Raw genomic sequence first — 19,969 nt, forward strand, 5'->3', positions numbered from 1 at the left:
TTCTCTGGTTACACCTCCGAGGCTTCTACAATTTGCAAGCCATACGGATGCTGAGACTAAGGAAGATGAGGGAATTCTACAATTTACAATTCACGTCACATCTGCTCAGCGCGGTAAAGTTCCAACGAGACTTCCCTCATCTTCCTTAGTCTCAGCATCCGTATGGCTTGCAAATTGTAGAAGCCTCGGAGGTGTAACCAGAGAAGGTTCCCATTGTTTTCATTCTGGTGGGATATGTTATATGCCATTAGAGTGAAAACTTAGTCTTTTGCTAGCAGTTGCCGCTAGGGCATCTATGCCATTTCGTTCGTTGCGATTCGGGACTGCACGCTGGGGTTTGTTTTGGTTGGATCAGGGAGAGCAGCATATGTGCCTCCTGATGAGAGACTAATAAGTTTCGAAACCGGTAGAGGTGCTTGCAGCACTCTCTGATTGGACTGGAATATGGTTCGGCTGTATTTTCGTTTTGCAACGAAATTGAAAATGGTTATTCATTTTTGATTTACATTTACTCTGTGTGGAGTATGAAGGGAACCAGTCTCGTTGGAACTTTACCGCGCTGAGCAGATGTGACGTGAATTGTAAATTGTAGAATTCCCTCATCTTCCTTAGTCTCAGCATCCGTATGGCTTGCAAATTGTAGAAGCCTCGGAGGTGTAACCAGAGAAGGTTCCCATTGTTTTCATTCTGGTGGGATATGTTATATGCCATTAGAGTGAAAACTTAGTCTTTTGCTAGCAGTTGCCGCTAGGGCATCTATGCCATTTCGTTCGTTGCGATTCGGGACTGCACGCTGGGGTTTGTTTTGGTTGGATCAGGGAGAGCAGCATATGTGCCTCCTGATGAGAGACTAATAAGTTTCGAAACCGGTAGAGGTGCTTGCAGCACTCTCTGATTGGACTGGAATATGGTTCGGCTGTATTTTCGTTTTGCAACGAAATTGAAAATGGTTATTCATTTTTGATTTACATTTACTCTGTGTGGAGTATGAAGGGAACCAGTCTCGTTGGAACTTTACCGCGCTGAGCAGATGTGACGTGAATTGTAAATTGTAGAATTCCCTCATCTTCCTTAGTCTCAGCATCCGTATGGCTTGCAAATTGTAGAAGCCTCGGAGGTGTAACCAGAGAAGGTTCCCATTGTTTTCATTCTGGTGGGATATGTTATATGCCATTAGAGTGAAAACTTAGTCTTTTGCTAGCAGTTGCCGCTAGGGCATCTATGCCATTTCGTTCGTTGCGATTCGGGACTGCACGCTGGGGTTTGTTTTGGTTGGATCAGGGAGAGCAGCATATGTGCCTCCTGATGAGAGACTAATAAGTTTCGAAACCGGTAGAGGTGCTTGCAGCACTCTCTGATTGGACTGGAATATGGTTCGGCTGTATTTTCGTTTTGCAACGAAATTGAAAATGGTTATTCATTTTTGATTTACATTTACTCTGTGTGGAGTATGAAGGGAACCAGTCTCGTTGGAACTTTACCGCGCTGAGCAGATGTGACGTGAATTGTAAATTGTAGAATTCCCTCATCTTCCTTAGTCTCAGCATCCGTATGGCTTGCAAATTGTAGAAGCCTCGGAGGTGTAACCAGAGAAGGTTCCCATTGTTTTCATTCTGGTGGGATATGTTATATGCCATTAGAGTGAAAACTTAGTCTTTTGCTAGCAGTTGCCGCTAGGGCATCTATGCCATTTCGTTCGTTGCGATTCGGGACTGCACGCTGGGGTTTGTTTTGGTTGGATCAGGGAGAGCAGCATATGTGCCTCCTGATGAGAGACTAATAAGTTTCGAAACCGGTAGAGGTGCTTGCAGCACTCTCTGATTGGACTGGAATATGGTTCGGCTGTATTTTCGTTTTGCAACGAAATTGAAAATGGTTATTCATTTTTGATTTACATTTACTCTGTGTGGAGTATGAAGGGAACCAGTCTCGTTGGAACTTTACCGCGCTGAGCAGATGTGACGTGAATTGTAAATTGTAGAATTCCCTCATCTTCCTTAGTCTCAGCATCCGTATGGCTTGCAAATTGTAGAAGCCTCGGAGGTGTAACCAGAGAAGGTTCCCATTGTTTTCATTCTGGTGGGATATGTTATATGCCATTAGAGTGAAAACTTAGTCTTTTGCTAGCAGTTGCCGCTAGGGCATCTATGCCATTTCGTTCGTTGCGATTCGGGACTGCACGCTGGGGTTTGTTTTGGTTGGATCAGGGAGAGCAGCATATGTGCCTCCTGATGAGAGACTAATAAGTTTCGAAACCGGTAGAGGTGCTTGCAGCACTCTCTGATTGGACTGGAATATGGTTCGGCTGTATTTTCGTTTTGCAACGAAATTGAAAATGGTTATTCATTTTTGATTTACATTTACTCTGTGTGGAGTATGAAGGGAACCAGTCTCGTTGGAACTTTACCGCGCTGAGCAGATGTGACGTGAATTGTAAATTGTAGAATTCCCTCATCTTCCTTAGTCTCAGCATCCGTATGGCTTGCAAATTGTAGAAGCCTCGGAGGTGTAACCAGAGAAGGTTCCCATTGTTTTCATTCTGGTGGGATATGTTATATGCCATTAGAGTGAAAACTTAGTCTTTTGCTAGCAGTTGCCGCTAGGGCATCTATGCCATTTCGTTCGTTGCGATTCGGGACTGCACGCTGGGGTTTGTTTTGGTTGGATCAGGGAGAGCAGCATATGTGCCTCCTGATGAGAGACTAATAAGTTTCGAAACCGGTAGAGGTGCTTGCAGCACTCTCTGATTGGACTGGAATATGGTTCGGCTGTATTTTCGTTTTGCAACGAAATTGAAAATGGTTATTCATTTTTGATTTACATTTACTCTGTGTGGAGTATGAAGGGAACCAGTCTCGTTGGAACTTTACCGCGCTGAGCAGATGTGACGTGAATTGTAAATTGTAGAATTCCCTCATCTTCCTTAGTCTCAGCATCCGTATGGCTTGCAAATTGTAGAAGCCTCGGAGGTGTAACCAGAGAAGGTTCCCATTGTTTTCATTCTGGTGGGATATGTTATATGCCATTAGAGTGAAAACTTAGTCTTTTGCTAGCAGTTGCCGCTAGGGCATCTATGCCATTTCGTTCGTTGCGATTCGGGACTGCACGCTGGGGTTTGTTTTGGTTGGATCAGGGAGAGCAGCATATGTGCCTCCTGATGAGAGACTAATAAGTTTCGAAACCGGTAGAGGTGCTTGCAGCACTCTCTGATTGGACTGGAATATGGTTCGGCTGTATTTTCGTTTTGCAACGAAATTGAAAATGGTTATTCATTTTTGATTTACATTTACTCTGTGTGGAGTATGAAGGGAACCAGTCTCGTTGGAACTTTACCGCGCTGAGCAGATGTGACGTGAATTGTAAATTGTAGAATTCCCTCATCTTCCTTAGTCTCAGCATCCGTATGGCTTGCAAATTGTAGAAGCCTCGGAGGTGTAACCAGAGAAGGTTCCCATTGTTTTCATTCTGGTGGGATATGTTATATGCCATTAGAGTGAAAACTTAGTCTTTTGCTAGCAGTTGCCGCTAGGGCATCTATGCCATTTCGTTCGTTGCGATTCGGGACTGCACGCTGGGGTTTGTTTTGGTTGGATCAGGGAGAGCAGCATATGTGCCTCCTGATGAGAGACTAATAAGTTTCGAAACCGGTAGAGGTGCTTGCAGCACTCTCTGATTGGACTGGAATATGGTTCGGCTGTATTTTCGTTTTGCAACGAAATTGAAAATGGTTATTCATTTTTGATTTACATTTACTCTGTGTGGAGTATGAAGGGAACCAGTCTCGTTGGAACTTTACCGCGCTGAGCAGATGTGACGTGAATTGTAAATTGTAGAATTCCCTCATCTTCCTTAGTCTCAGCATCCGTATGGCTTGCAAATTGTAGAAGCCTCGGAGGTGTAACCAGAGAAGGTTCCCATTGTTTTCATTCTGGTGGGATATGTTATATGCCATTAGAGTGAAAACTTAGTCTTTTGCTAGCAGTTGCCGCTAGGGCATCTATGCCATTTCGTTCGTTGCGATTCGGGACTGCACGCTGGGGTTTGTTTTGGTTGGATCAGGGAGAGCAGCATATGTGCCTCCTGATGAGAGACTAATAAGTTTCGAAACCGGTAGAGGTGCTTGCAGCACTCTCTGATTGGACTGGAATATGGTTCGGCTGTATTTTCGTTTTGCAACGAAATTGAAAATGGTTATTCATTTTTGATTTACATTTACTCTGTGTGGAGTATGAAGGGAACCAGTCTCGTTGGAACTTTACCGCGCTGAGCAGATGTGACGTGAATTGTAAATTGTAGAATTCCCTCATCTTCCTTAGTCTCAGCATCCGTATGGCTTGCAAATTGTAGAAGCCTCGGAGGTGTAACCAGAGAAGGTTCCCATTGTTTTCATTCTGGTGGGATATGTTATATGCCATTAGAGTGAAAACTTAGTCTTTTGCTAGCAGTTGCCGCTAGGGCATCTATGCCATTTCGTTCGTTGCGATTCGGGACTGCACGCTGGGGTTTGTTTTGGTTGGATCAGGGAGAGCAGCATATGTGCCTCCTGATGAGAGACTAATAAGTTTCGAAACCGGTAGAGGTGCTTGCAGCACTCTCTGATTGGACTGGAATATGGTTCGGCTGTATTTTCGTTTTGCAACGAAATTGAAAATGGTTATTCATTTTTGATTTACATTTACTCTGTGTGGAGTATGAAGGGAACCAGTCTCGTTGGAACTTTACCGCGCTGAGCAGATGTGACGTGAATTGTAAATTGTAGAATTCCCTCATCTTCCTTAGTCTCAGCATCCGTATGGCTTGCAAATTGTAGAAGCCTCGGAGGTGTAACCAGAGAAGGTTCCCATTGTTTTCATTCTGGTGGGATATGTTATATGCCATTAGAGTGAAAACTTAGTCTTTTGCTAGCAGTTGCCGCTAGGGCATCTATGCCATTTCGTTCGTTGCGATTCGGGACTGCACGCTGGGGTTTGTTTTGGTTGGATCAGGGAGAGCAGCATATGTGCCTCCTGATGAGAGACTAATAAGTTTCGAAACCGGTAGAGGTGCTTGCAGCACTCTCTGATTGGACTGGAATATGGTTCGGCTGTATTTTCGTTTTGCAACGAAATTGAAAATGGTTATTCATTTTTGATTTACATTTACTCTGTGTGGAGTATGAAGGGAACCAGTCTCGTTGGAACTTTACCGCGCTGAGCAGATGTGACGTGAATTGTAAATTGTAGAATTCCCTCATCTTCCTTAGTCTCAGCATCCGTATGGCTTGCAAATTGTAGAAGCCTCGGAGGTGTAACCAGAGAAGGTTCCCATTGTTTTCATTCTGGTGGGATATGTTATATGCCATTAGAGTGAAAACTTAGTCTTTTGCTAGCAGTTGCCGCTAGGGCATCTATGCCATTTCGTTCGTTGCGATTCGGGACTGCACGCTGGGGTTTGTTTTGGTTGGATCAGGGAGAGCAGCATATGTGCCTCCTGATGAGAGACTAATAAGTTTCGAAACCGGTAGAGGTGCTTGCAGCACTCTCTGATTGGACTGGAATATGGTTCGGCTGTATTTTCGTTTTGCAACGAAATTGAAAATGGTTATTCATTTTTTTACAAAATGTATTATTTTTTTAAATCATTTATTAAAAAAAATGTACAAGGTACAAATGTACCTGTGCCGTCGTTTATGGGGGTAGGAACTATTTAAGCCTCCTTCTGGAATTGAATAAAGATTTTTTGTTATATTCGGCTCTCATAATCTACTGGATAAATGTAGAGATGTCACAAAAGTTCAAGTCTCTACATATTTGAAAAAAAAGTTATCACAATTTGAAAACTCAAAAGTTACAATTGTACCTATGCGGCCCGACGAAGGTTAATTTGCTTACACGACAGTTAGATTCTGTTTCGATTCAGAGCACACCACAGGCTGTTCTGAAGAAACCAAGAGGTTGAAACGTACGTAAACAGAAGGTGGTGGTCTCTGAAACGAAACTAAATCTTACCTGTCTTCCATTTTCAACATTTATGTTTTAACTTTTAGGAATTGAATCCGGATCCCATGGATGAAGTAGGCGAAGATGAATTGAGTGATGATAACGATGACAACTTATATGAAGATGCTGAAGACGATATGGAAGGAGAATATAATATTGGTGAAAGAGGGGGAGGTGATGCAGGTAAAAGATCTCATGATTAATTTATAATTTAAATTCAAAATTGCCCTGTCAGGAAAATTTGTTATTGGTATTTAAAAGTATCACAAGGAAAATAATTCCTGTACTGGCTGTGTACCATAAATCACAAAAAAATAAAAACCTTTTTTTTTTGTAAAAGGTATATGTATTTAAAATCCCTAAAAAGGGCTGTATCACAAAACGTTTTCGGAATCAATATTCCATGATCAGTGTTATCACCTAAAATAAGTATAACTCTATGAGTAAAACAAACGTGAGGTTAAATTTTGACAAAGGTGAAAAAAATTAATAGATATTTATACTTACAGGTTTACATGCTTCAAGCTTAGGCTTAAGGGGCTATCCTAGTGTAAAAGTACGAAATTCATATACTTTTTTTTGCTAATTTCTAAAATAAAAAGTACTGTACCAATTGCTTTGAAAATTAGCATGAGCATTTATCATATAAAGAGGTACATTTCAAATAATTTTCATAAAAAAATATTGAAAATTAAATGATTTATGCGCCATCTACTGGCACCGTGACAATCAAAATATTGCTCCACTGCTGCAGTGATTGGGACTAATAGAGATTCTGAAAAACAAAATTTCAAAGCGCTTATTGAAACATAAGTTATTTCCTATACCATCAACTAGGATTTTTGAAAAATATTAAAATTTGGAAAAATGATGAAGTGTTGAATTTTTTTTTTTAATTAGCTATAACATTTTCTGTTTCAAAAACCGCCAAATTTACATTTTTTTATCCGATCAAAAAACCCCTAGTTGATGGTATAGAAAATAACTTATTTTTCAATAATAGCTTTGAAATTTTATGTTTCAGGATTAGCCCAATAAATGACCGTTTTGGAGTGTAATTTCCAGGGGCAACTCCGAATTGCATGCAAATTTGGATTTAGGTTCTACTTATCCTCCACTTCAAAATTGAATTTGTGCCGTTGGTTGCTTTTACTTGGGGGGTGACATTTACCCCTTCTCGGGGGGTGAAAAACGCGTGTTTAAAATAAGGTCGGAAATGCATAAATTGACTTATTTTAAGCACCTTCTGATCTATAGAGTTTTTTAAGTAAGTCAATACTTTTCGACTTATTTGCGAGTGAATATGTTAATTTTTCTACAAAAAAAAACTACGTTTTCAGACCGTTTTTCCCAAATAACTCAAAAAGTAAATATTTTACCGAAAAAAATATTTTTAGCAAAAGTGTAGCCTATAAAAAAACGAAAAAAATGGTGCACCAGTAAAGTCTACAAATTGAGTAGAAACAAAGTTGTAGCTCATGAAAAATACGTTCTTATTCGTCTAATTCCAAATCGAATAATTCAACGCTAAATCACCGAAGAAAGAAGCGTTTTTCGGGAAAACCTTATTAACATTTTTAAAGTATCGAAAAAAAGCTTATTATTTGTTTTCTACAAAAGTTTACAGCATCAAAAATAAACGAGTTACACTGAAAAAAAAAGTTGGCCCCTTTTTCTTGGTAAAAAAAATCGTGAAAACCTCCTCTATTTAGCACCCTAAATGAAATTAATCGTTTGGCATTACAATCTATTTTAACTGTATGTTTATTGTTTATATGATCTGTAAGTTTGATTGGTTTGAAGTGCTTATTTTTGAAAACATTTGGTTTTATATTAAAAAAAAAAATTTTCTAAAAATTTTTGAAAAATCTTATTTTTTCAAAATAACTTAAAAAGTATTACATAACGATAAGAAAAATCTTAAAGAATAAAAAAATGTAGGTTTTGCTATTATAAATATGCTAGTTTTATTTTGTTTCTCCGTAAGACAAAAATTGGTTAAGATATGGCTGTTCAAAATTTGCATACACTCCTGATTAGTGACCCATTCAAGCTTTCTCAATTATAACCGTTTCAAAAATAAACACTTTAAACTGGTGAGACTGGCAGATCATATAAAAAAATAGATAGGTAAGTAAATTGTTTGTAAAGCGGCAGCCATTAATTTCATTTGGGGAGCTAAACACGGCGAGATTTTCATGAGTTTTTACAAAAAAAAAGAGGGTCAACTTTATTTTGAGCGTAACTCACTTATTTTTAATGCTAAAACTTTTGTTAACAATTAAAACAAAGCTTTTTATAAACACTTTAAAAAAGTTTAAATGGGTTTTTCCCGAAAAGTGCTTAATTTTTCGGTGATTTCACCTTGAAATATTCGATTTGGAATTAGACGAATAAGAACGTATTTTTCATGAGCTACAACTTTGTTTTTATTTGATTGATATACTTTACTGATACACCATTTTTTTTGGGTTTTTTATAAGCTACACTTTTGCTAATTATATATTTTTTGATATAATATTTACTTTTTGAGTTATTTGCGAAAAACCGTCTGAAAACGTAGTTTTTTTGTCGAAAAATCAACATTTTCAATGGCAAATAACTCGAAAAATATTAACTTACGTAAAAAACTCTATATAACAAAAGTTGCTTAAAATCAGTCAGTTTATCGATTTCCGGTCTTATCTTGAACGTATGTTTTTTCACCCCCGAGAAGGGGTGACTGTCACCCCCAAGTAAAAGTGTAGCGTTTAAAAAACCAGTGAAAATATGATCTTTAGATTTGTATAGATTTTACAATCCCTCTCTAAGAAGTCCAAATTTTTTTATTCAGTTTTTTACTTAAATTCAGATTGCAAGGAATTTTCTAAAACCGCACCTGTATACATCTACAAAGTATTGCGCACATTTCAATGTGTTACAAGATTCCTGTTTATTTGAGACGCAAAAACAGAATTTGTAAGAAGTTTTGACAAAAGTACAGTTCTAATGCGTAGATGAACTTTCTAGAAGAAATGTTGAAAATCAATTTGATTGGTTTGTTTGAATTTGGTACAAAGATCGAAGCTCGTAATTGGCTCTGAAGAACGGAAGCCGGAAATTGCGTAGTGACAGGATCAAGGAATTTTGGCAGGAGACGGAGAAGAAAGCAGGCATTCTTACAATGGTAGTGAATCAGTAAACATCAATAGTCAGTAACCGGCTTTTTTTGTGACGCAAAAAGAATTTCCAAGTAAATGGGATCTATCAAAGTTCTTCTGTGTTGTTGTTAAGTAGGTGTACCATCAGTTTGATGGTGTAGCAGTTCCTTTTTTGATGGTAAAAGTGTAATATACGCTTTGTAAAAATACTGCGTATGTATTTATGAAAGCCGGCATAGTACTAATATCGTAGTGATGAATTAAACCCAAGCCTCCCGTCTCCTGGATTAGAAAACCTATTTCCCGAGGTAAATAAGCAAATTTCTTTTGTTTTATGGTATTTTCATGGTATAATGGTATATGGTGCAATCAGTAATTTTCCATTGACATTTTCCCCTTCGAGTGACGTATGAACTACGTACGTGCTGTCAAGTGTCATGTCAAGTTTCACAATGGTGAAGTTTTGAATTTTAAGGTATAGTGACTTTTAATAATTATAAAATTCTCAAACTAATAACGTTAATTTCTTTCAACATAAAAAAATAAATCTTTTTGGAACTTAAAATACAAAAATGAAAAAGTAAATTGTTGAACAGAACAAAGAATAATTTTGCTTCCATCATTAAAATATTATTGTAAAGACATAATTGTAAGTTAATGTTAAAATCCTTTTTGAAACCTTTTGAAATAGTTAAAAATAAAAGATTTACGGAATGATATTTGACAGGTGACATAGTTGTTGTTATTTTCAATAATTAAGTACTACGAGGAGTAGCCAGTAATTCTTTAATGTAAACATTGTTCCCTGAATGAATATAAATTTTTGTTTTAATGCAAATGCTATAATATATGTCATAATTAGGTCAGTCAGTCAGTTATACAAGTCATAATTAAGTCAGATATCAAATCCTCAATGCAATAATATTATTGTTTATCTTTTGGTGCACCATAACCTATGTTCAGAAAAGTAGATGTATTTTTTTACAGGTAATTTTTTATGTAATCTGAAAGTTTTGTTATCTCAAGGAATAATTTTTCAATAAATGCCATAACTGTGTATTTTGTCCTGTTTATTTACCGCTAACCTATTGGCAAAATTTTAACCACAAACTTTAAAAGCTTTTTAGAGTCAAATTTTAAGATGTTGGATGATCATAGAAAGTAAAACTCCTGGTAAGGCGCCCTAACAAAATATAGCCAGGATTTATATTTAACACCCCAGGATATCTGTAAGTACCCTTGTTTAAATTTTTGATAGTAGTAAATATTCCCTAATCCCTAACTTCTTCTTAACGAACTCGCAACCTTAGCTCTCCAACCAAAACACGAGCCGCCGTAGCAAAGTAGTTTTTAGAAATATCCCCTAGTTTTCTCGACCCTTTTGTATTTAAGCAGTATCTAAATTTTCCAAGCTTTTATCTTCCCCCTTATTTCTAAGTGCTACAAAAGCAACCAACGGCACAATTTCAACTTTGAAGTGGATGATAAGTAGAACCTAAATCCAAATTTTCATGCAATTCGGATTTGCCCCTGAAAATTACACGGTATCGCCGAATTTCCCGTTCATTTACTGGGCTAGATATCTATTAGTTCCAATCACTGCAGCAGTGGAGCTACGTTTTTATTTTCACGGCGCCACTAGATCGTTTATTTTTCAATATTTTTTTATGAAAATTGTTTTACATGTACTTTTTTTTATAATAAATGCTCATGCAAATTTTCAAAACAATTGGTACAGTACTTTTTATTTTAGAAAATCCCAAAAAAGTATATGAATTTCGTACTTTTACACTAGGATAGCCCCTTAAAGCCTGTAAACCTGTAAGTATAACTACTATCTATTAATTTTTTTCACCTTTGTCAAAATTTAACCTCACGTTTGTTTTACTTATAGAGTTATACTTATTTTAGGTGATAACACTGATGATGGAATATTGATTCCGAAAACTTTTTGTGATACAGCCCTTTTTAGGGATTTTAAATACATATACCTTTTACAAAATAAGGTTTTTATTTTTTTGTATATAAAAGTATCAAATTCGACGTTTGGAGGTATATTATATCTCCAAACACCGAGCATTTTAGCCCCGTTCAATTATTTTAATCTGTTTGTCCTTTGTGCAGTGTTTGTTATTTGCATATTATTAAGTAAATGTCTACGACATTCTGAGATATCTTCCTTTTTGTGACGAAATGCCCCTGATGATGCTCTGAGAGTGAAAGTATACTTGGGCAGGATTTAATAAATAACTGTGCTCGATATCTGCCTTTTATCTATAAAATTGAAAGATAATAAATAAATATACACACACCCAAACTTATATGGAATCATCTGATATTTCTTACAATTTCATGCGAATTTAAAAAAACAAACACACAAAGTCAAACAATATTTATTATAAAGCAATTTAATAACAAATTCATAACAATTAAATAAAACAATAAAGTATTTAACAAACAAATTGAAAGGAGTTGTTTTAAAGTCAATAGCATACAAAATTTCAATGTAAAACGAATAATGTTTAAATTGTTTTTTTGTATTTTGTGGTAGTCAGTGTTATCACCTCTAGTCCTTATGCAAGCTTCAGTTTGCGTGGGCACGCTACTAATCAAATTATCAACATTTTGTTGTGGTAGGTTGCTCCATCCTTTAAGAGCAGCTTGTACTAGCCGTGCGGTGTTTTGTGGATTATCCCGGCGAGCTCTAATTTTTCTTTGAAGCATATCCCACAAATACTCTATAGGATGAGCAAGCAGGCCACTCCAAACAAGGGATACCTTCTGCTTCAATGATGTCTGTAGTCACTCTAATGGTATGTAGAGGTCCATTATCATGCAATAAAATTAAATTTTCTCCTGTTGCACCTCTCCAGAGCCTGACTACATGTTATCAACATACCTGTGAGCAGTTAAGTTGATTGGATGAAAATTAAAGGAATTTTTTTACGGATCACAATTCCTCTCTAAAACATTACACTTGTGAACAGATCTGACAGTTTTCGTTCTTGCTTGTCTTCCTCGACCTCTAAGTACACAATTTCATGGGTCATCTGATTTTACACAAATCCTGACTTTTTTTGAAAATAGCACATTTTGTCAATTCCTAATGTTCCAGTTTTGGTGGTGAAGACACCAATTTAGGCGATCAATCTCGTGCTGCTTGGATAACTGGGAACCCATAACTGTCTCCTGCTGGATACTTCGTGGTACGAACTCTTCTTCTTATCGTTTCAACTGAAACAGTTACACCTGTAGCTTCCAAAAGCTACCTTTGGAGCTGCAGGTGAGAAATGGATGGGTATCTTCAAGCTGATTGGACAATTAAACGATCGCGGCGAGCCATTATTACTTTTTGGTGACTTTCCCTTGCTTTATTTTTGAGCTTTCTTAGTCCTGTTACCTAGCATAGGTTTTGGACAGAACGCCCTGTGTTACACCTAGCTTTACAGCTATGTCCCTCTAAGAACATTACTTGGTCCACAAGACCAATAATCTTTCCCCGTTGTAAGTTCTATAACCCCACATGAGGCATATTTTCGTTTTTGGACGCAAAAGTTAGTTTATTTATTTTTATTCAATTTGCAACTCGAGCAAAATAACCTATACCGTACCGAACTGTACTATTTGATTGTCTTATAGATTTGTTTATTTTCAATAAAAACCTTTATTCTTCGCAACAATAACAAGTTTTTTCAAAAAAAAAATAAATATTACATACTTAGAAATACATGGTGATTCCATATAATTTTGGGTGTGTGTATGAGCAATATTTTTACTTTTTCTATACGTTTGTTGGAAGGGGGGTCTACCGATTTTCCCCAAATTTTAGTATATTGTATTACAAAAAGGGACTCTGAATTTTTTCAGATTTTTTTGAGCCCAGAGCCTTAAAAGGCCCAACAAAAGCCATTTTTAACGTTTTTTGAAGAATTTTTTCTCAGATTCATCTTCGTCAAAAATTATTTAGAAATCGTCATGTTTTAGCTCCTGATGCCTACTTTTCATGTGAATTTTTTCTACTTGTCAAATATCAAGGCGCCTTTTTGGAAAAAATTAAAGTTGACCTACATTTTACCAAAAATGGCCATATTCAAACAGCTTCTAAGCGAAGCAGCGATATTTAAGTAGTAACGAATCGAAAGATCTCGGAAAGATCTATAAGTTTGTTATATAAAGTCTTTTTCGCGCTTCACAACTTTTCGAGCAACGAACGTTTGAAAAGGGCCCATTTTACAAAAATCGCGTTTTTTCGCATGTTCAAAGAGCACAAATACTTTTTTGGGGGTAGTTTTTTAATATTATATTACATGCTCATACAGGAATTTGTTTGCTGATTTACTTTTAAAGCCCTCATCTGAACATCTAAAAATCGAGAATTTTGATATATTCGTGAGCTAATATACCTTGCCCTGTTGATCTTTCTCGCTAAACCAGGGCTACTCGGCCCTTTCTTACCGCTTCCGTTAGAAAAAAATAATTACCTTTTTTTGCCCGAAAAATATTTGTTTGGATTTTCTAGGCAATTCTAAACAAAAAAGGTCTGTTCTCATTTTTCTCAAAAGTTGACAGTTTTTGAGTTATAAGCAATTTAACATCTGAAAAACGCGAAAATACGCATTTTGGAGGTTTGAAAACTCTTATCTTCATCTTCATCTAATGGCGCTATAACCCTTTGTGAGTCTTGGCCTGCTTAACAATGTTCTTCCATTCTGCCCTGTCTGATACTTTCCTTCGCCATTGCCTGATGTTCATGGTTTTAAGATCCCCCTCTACGTCGGCTATCCATCTTTTACGGGGCCTTCCTCTTGCTCTATTTCCTTGGGGCTTCCTTCTCTGAATTACTTTCAAAGCTCGATTATCTGTCATTTTTTCTAAGTGACCCAGCGAGTTTAGTCTTTGAGACTTTACAAATCTAACAATATTTGCGCTCTGCATTAGTTCATCCAACCGTGGTTCATTTAGTGCTGCAGATTTGTGCAAAATATTATAAGAATTGTGCATTTAATGATAGAAGCCTATAATTTTAACCACATATACTACATATGTAAACGTTCAAATTTAGATGGGAGGCCATCTCAGATTTTGCCTTTTACAAAAATGGCGGGGATTCAAAATGGCGACTATACATATGTGACTAATACCACGATAACTTTTGAACGAGACTTCAGATTTCAACCAAATTTTGTATATAGGTTCTTTTTTTGATGTATAAGATCGAGGTCTTGAACCAGAAGAATCGGTTTACCAGAAGTTGTGTTTTTCTTGGTTTTTATGTAAAAATATGCTGTTTTTTTTTTCAATTTTTTCACCCTGTATGTATTAATTTACAGTAAAAAAAGTTTAGCGTAAAAATATTTTTTAGGAAATATTTTGAACTTTTTAGTTATGTTAATTACCATTTAATAAATGCAAAACGTATCTTCACATGTACCTATATGCGGCAGATTCGTGCAAATATTATAAGAATTATTCTTCATTTAATGGTAGAAGCATATAATTTGGACCACATATACTACACATATAGAGGTTCAAATTTAGATACGAGGCCAGCTCAGTTTTTTTCTTTTACAAAAATGGCGGGCATTCATAATGGCGACTATACATATGTGACTAATAGCACGATAACTTTTGAATGAGATAACATATTTCAACCGAATTTGGTATATAGGTTCTTTTTTGATGAATAATATCGAGCTGTTGAACCGGAACAATCAGTATACCAGAATTTGTGTTTTTACTGTTTTTTTTTTATGTAAAAATATGTTCTTTCTCTTTCAGTTCTTTCACCCTGTATATGCTAATTTTTCAAAAAGGTAATACCGGCGGTGAAGAGAGCGTAAAAATATTGTTTAGGAAATATTTTGAACTCTTTAGTTATATTAATTACCATTTAATAAATGCATAACGTATCTTCATATGTAGATACCTATGTGCGGCAGATTCGTGCAAATAATAATATAAGAATTATTGTGCGTTTAATGGTAGAAGCATATAATTTGGACCACTCATACTACACATACAAAGATTCAAATTTAGATATGAGGCTATCTCAGATTTTGTGTTTTACAAAAATGGCTGGCATTCAAAATGAATCTGCCGCCCATAGGTACATGTGAACATACGTTATGCATTTATTAAAGGGTAATTAACACAACTGAAAAAATAAAAATATTTCCTAAAAAATATATTTACACTCTTTTCAATGGCGGTATTACCTTTTTGAAAAATTTATATATACAGGGTGAAAGAATTTAAAAAGAAACATTATATTTTTACATAGAAAAAACAGTAAAAACACAAATTCTTTTAAACCGATTCTTCCGGTTCAAGACCTCCATATTATTCATAAAAAAAAAACAACCTATACACCAAATTTGGTTCAAATCTGACGTCTCGTTTAAAAGTTATCGTGCTATTAGTCACAAATGTATAGTCGCCATTTTGAATGCCCGCCATTTTTGTAAAAGGCAAAATCTGAGATGGCCTCCCATCTAAATTTGAATCTTTAAGGGCCGGTAGTTCGAACGCTAATCAACAATGATCATTATCAAATATTTAATTACTCTCACCAACTGTCAATGTCAACTTTGTTTGGGTTGCTGAAAACATAATATGAAATTACTTAATCAGTTATGTTAATAATTGTTATGTTTATTGATTAACTAATCTCATAATTTTAATCAATTATGTTTTCAGCAACCCAATAAAAGTTGACATTGACAGTTTTGGTGACAGTAATTAAATATTTGATAGTGTTAATTGCTGATTAGCGTTCGAACAACCGGCCCTATATATGCAGTATATGTGGTCCAAATTATATACTTCTATCATTAAATGCACACTAATTCTAATCGGCTGCACTAATTTTAATTATCCACGAACCATCGCTGCAATGTGTTGGTCTATATCTTTTGATATTTTGCGCTCAAATATTCTCAGTTGATTTTCATCAGTGGTTGAGACGGTCCACGTTTCACATCCATATGTGACCAAGGGTTTAATTACGGTTTCTAGATTCTCAGCAAGACTCACGATTCAGTAACTTACTTATTATTAAGTCTTTATATGCATAAAAACACTTATTACCGCTAAGAATCCGTGCTTGTATTTCTTGACTGGTGTTGTTGTCATTTATTATTGAGCCTAGGTAGGGAAAATTGGGGGAATATTCGTAGGTATGGTTGTCACCTTCAGATTCTCATGTGGATTGCACTTTGTGCAATCCATATTTATATTTTGTTTTACTTTCATTTATACAGTATGGTGCAAATGTAAGGAATAAATTCGTTATTTCGCAAGCTGGAGAAATTAAGGAAATATCCCGAAACAGGTCGATTTTTATTTTTAAATTGTGATTTTTTGGCATATATATCATACTAGTGACCTCATCCATCTGGGCGGGATGACGTAATCGATGATTTTTTTAAATGAGAATAGGGGTCGCGTGCTAGCTCATTTGAAAGGTTATTTATTTCTCTATTTAGTAATATAAACCTTAATATAATTATTTATACAGGGTGGCCAAAAATTTTTCTTGAATTAAATTAATTGACAAAAAAAAGAATGTAATGTAATTTACTTAATTCAAGATACATTTTACTACTGTCAAAAATAAGAAAAAAATTTCTATTTCATAAATAAACATTGCTTTTTGCTTAAATTAAATGTTCAAACTTCTAAGAAGCAGGTGGCCGGCGGGAGCTGGCTTGAACATTGAATTAAAGCGAAAAGCAATGTTTATTTGTGAAATAATCATCTGTTGTAAGTAAAATGTATCTTGCATTAAATAAATTACATATATTCTTCTTTTTTGTCAATTAAATTAATTAAAAAACATTGTTTTGGACACCCTATATCGAAATAGAATAGAAATAGAAATATTTATTTATCCTTTAAAGACATTCTTACAAAAATGTATAGAACAAGTCACAGAGATGATTCTACATTGTAGAACAGTAGTTACAGGCTGAACATTGTTCAGCAACAATTTTTATAAAGGTACCTAACACCTAACACATATAATATAACATATTTAGACATATACAAAACAATTTATACATAAAAATAAGATAGTGGTTTATACAGTATCTTCAAGAAATTCTCTGACTGAATAGTAGCATTTGGCTAATAATAAGTTGGTAAATGTACAGACTATAGAATGACAAGATTTTGTATTTGATAAACGTTGGTTTACAAGTTTCCCGAAATTTTAGCCCGAATATTTTTCGAATAATTTTTTTCTGAGTTACAAAAATTTTACAGCTGTCAATAGAATTTCCCCACAGTAGTATGTTGTAACTCATGTGACTGTAAACAAGGCCGTAATAGATATTGATCAGTGCTGACATCGGCATAGTATCTTTTATTCAAGAAATAGCATAAAAGGATTTATTTAATTTTGTATTTATTGCATTGACTTGTTCAGTCCATCTCAAACGGCAATCTATATTTAAACCTAAAAATTTTGTAGTTGTAACTGACGAAATAAGTATATTGTCAAATTTAAATGATAATGAGTATACATTGCTAAGAACATTTTGGGAATGAAAAATTGCTAATAACACGAGATTTAATGTAATCAGGAAGATCATTCATAAAAAAGAATAAATATAAGCGGTCCTAAAACAGATCCTTGAGGGACTCCTTTATCAATATTGTAAACTGTCGAAGTAGAATTCTGATATGAAACTAACATTTTTCTATTGTTCAAATAGTCTACTATCCAGTCCAAGAAATCTCCTCGGAAACCTAAGTGTAAAATTTATTTTTAATAAAATTAAAATCCAGACAATCAAAGGCACGGGACAAATCAAAAAAGAGACCTGCCACATGCCTTCCCCTGTCAAGATCTGTATATATAATTAAAAAAATGACATGCAGCAGTCAACGTTGACTTCTTTGACCTAAACCCATGTTGATGCGGGGATATAATATCGAATTTGTCGAGAAAACAAACCATTTTATTATATACAACCTTTTCAAAAATTTTTAATAAAACCCTCAGCACTGCTACCGGTCTATAATTCTAAATTAATCCTGGATCATCTTTTTTGTGTATAGGAATAACTCTTGCGCTTTTAAGTGCGTCAGGAAATTTGCCATTAGTAACCGATAAATTAATTAAGTAGCTCAAAGGAGCAGAGAGGAAAAATATTCCCGATTTTACGACTTTTGTGGATATATTGTCCAAACCAGTACTGGACTTGTTTTTAAGATTTATAATTTCGTCTTCAACGTCTTGATATGTATCGGGTGTAAAGAAAAAAGTTTTGTCCGAAATTTTAGAACAAGTGCATTTTGTAGATCTCGACAAGCCAAAATATGATTCAAGATTATTTTCAGTTACAGTTGCAAAATATTCAGCAAATACATTAGCGATATCCTCGGAAGATGTAATATCGCCACCGTCAGAGCTGAGAGTTATATTACATTTTTCTTGTTTTCGACCTGTTGCTTTATTTACCAAATTCCATGTTGTTTTAGATGTGTTATCTGATTGTATGATAAGCTGTTCATTAAATTTCTTTTTTGCATTTTTAATAAGTTTATTATAATTCCTTTTGGCTTCTTTATAGGCCGTTTGAGAATTATTATCTTGAAGTTTTTTAGATAACCAATATACATTTTTTACATGATGACCGGCTTTCTTTACTTCTGCGGTTACCCATTTATTTTTACGGTTTTTAGTACTACTTTTCCGTGTTTTCACAGGACAATAAACATTCATGTTAAAAGAAACTATATCTACAAACTCGTTCATGGCCAAATTAATGTCATTTTGCCTATACACTTCATCAAAATTAAATAAAGACAATGCATTTTGAAACTGAAATAAGCAATGATCCGATAAATCGCGATAACAATCTATCTTTCTTTCTGTTTTACGTAAATTTACATCATTGAATTCAATTGAAAGTGTAAATATTTTATGATCGCTGAAATAACCCTCGTATACATTAGATTTACAAAAATAAATATTAACATTTGTTAACACGTAGTCAATTATGTTAATGTTATGTTATGTTAATGTTTATTACTGAATAGAGAATTAAATGGCCTTTCAAATGAGCTAGCACACGACCCCTATTCTTATTAAAAAAATAATCACGCCCAGATGGATGACGTCACTCATACGATGTGTATGCCAAAATATCATAATTTAAAAATAAAAATCGACCTGTTTGGGGAATTTTCCTTAAATTCGCCGGTTTATGAAATAACGAATTTATTCCTTTCATTTGCACCATACTGTATATAGACCAAACGTAGCAGCTTCCCGTTTCAGCTCTATAGCTTTTTCGGCTTAATACCCTTTTGCTGCGGCTTATTATGGCAATCAATCAAGACATGCTATTTAATCCCCGTTTAGGCTTGAGCCTCTTCAGGGTACTGGAACTCCCTTTTTTTTTGCGGGAGTGTGTGGAACATGGTTGATTCCAAAGGGAAGCGTGTTGTTGAGAAGTGTGGGTTTAGACGGTGATTTTTTTGCTATGTGCTGGGCTAGCTGGAGCGAGCGAGAAGAAATGCTATGTCCTGTATTTGCTAATCTCTGCGTTAGATACCCGCCAAACAGCGAAGGTAGCTGTCACTTGTGGAACGGCTCTTGGATTCAGCTTTTGGAGTGCAGTTTGGTTATCTGCGATATAGTAGGGGAGTGTTTTCTAAAATTTCGTGGAACTCATCGGGAAGTTCGTTTCTAGGTAATTGAAGAAGTTTAGCCGGAGGGAACGGAACTTTATTTTTGGGAATCCCGGTGAGTCTAAAACTATTGCAAGGTGTTTTTAGGATGTTTTTGGCTCTAATGTTAGAGCCGTTGATGACGCGCATTGTATACTTGCTGCCGAGAGAACG

The 19,969-nt window shown here is 35.4% G+C and overlaps 1 protein-coding gene across 1 annotated transcript in view; it reads left to right on the forward strand.

Moving 5' to 3' along the window:
* LOC126890577 (methylosome subunit pICln-like) overlaps positions 1 to 19,969 on the forward strand; it is a 75,968-nt gene that overhangs the window by 46,710 nt on the left and 9,289 nt on the right. The window contains exon 4 of the mRNA XM_050659640.1: positions 6,026 to 6,161. Within this exon, the coding sequence (XP_050515597.1) occupies positions 6,026 to 6,161 (136 nt within the window). The remainder of the gene's footprint in view (positions 1 to 6,025; positions 6,162 to 19,969) is intronic.

Source organism: Diabrotica virgifera, chromosome 8 (assembly GCF_917563875.1).
Source record: "Diabrotica virgifera virgifera chromosome 8, PGI_DIABVI_V3a".
In the NCBI taxonomy this organism is placed as follows: Eukaryota; Metazoa; Arthropoda; class Insecta; order Coleoptera; family Chrysomelidae; genus Diabrotica; species Diabrotica virgifera.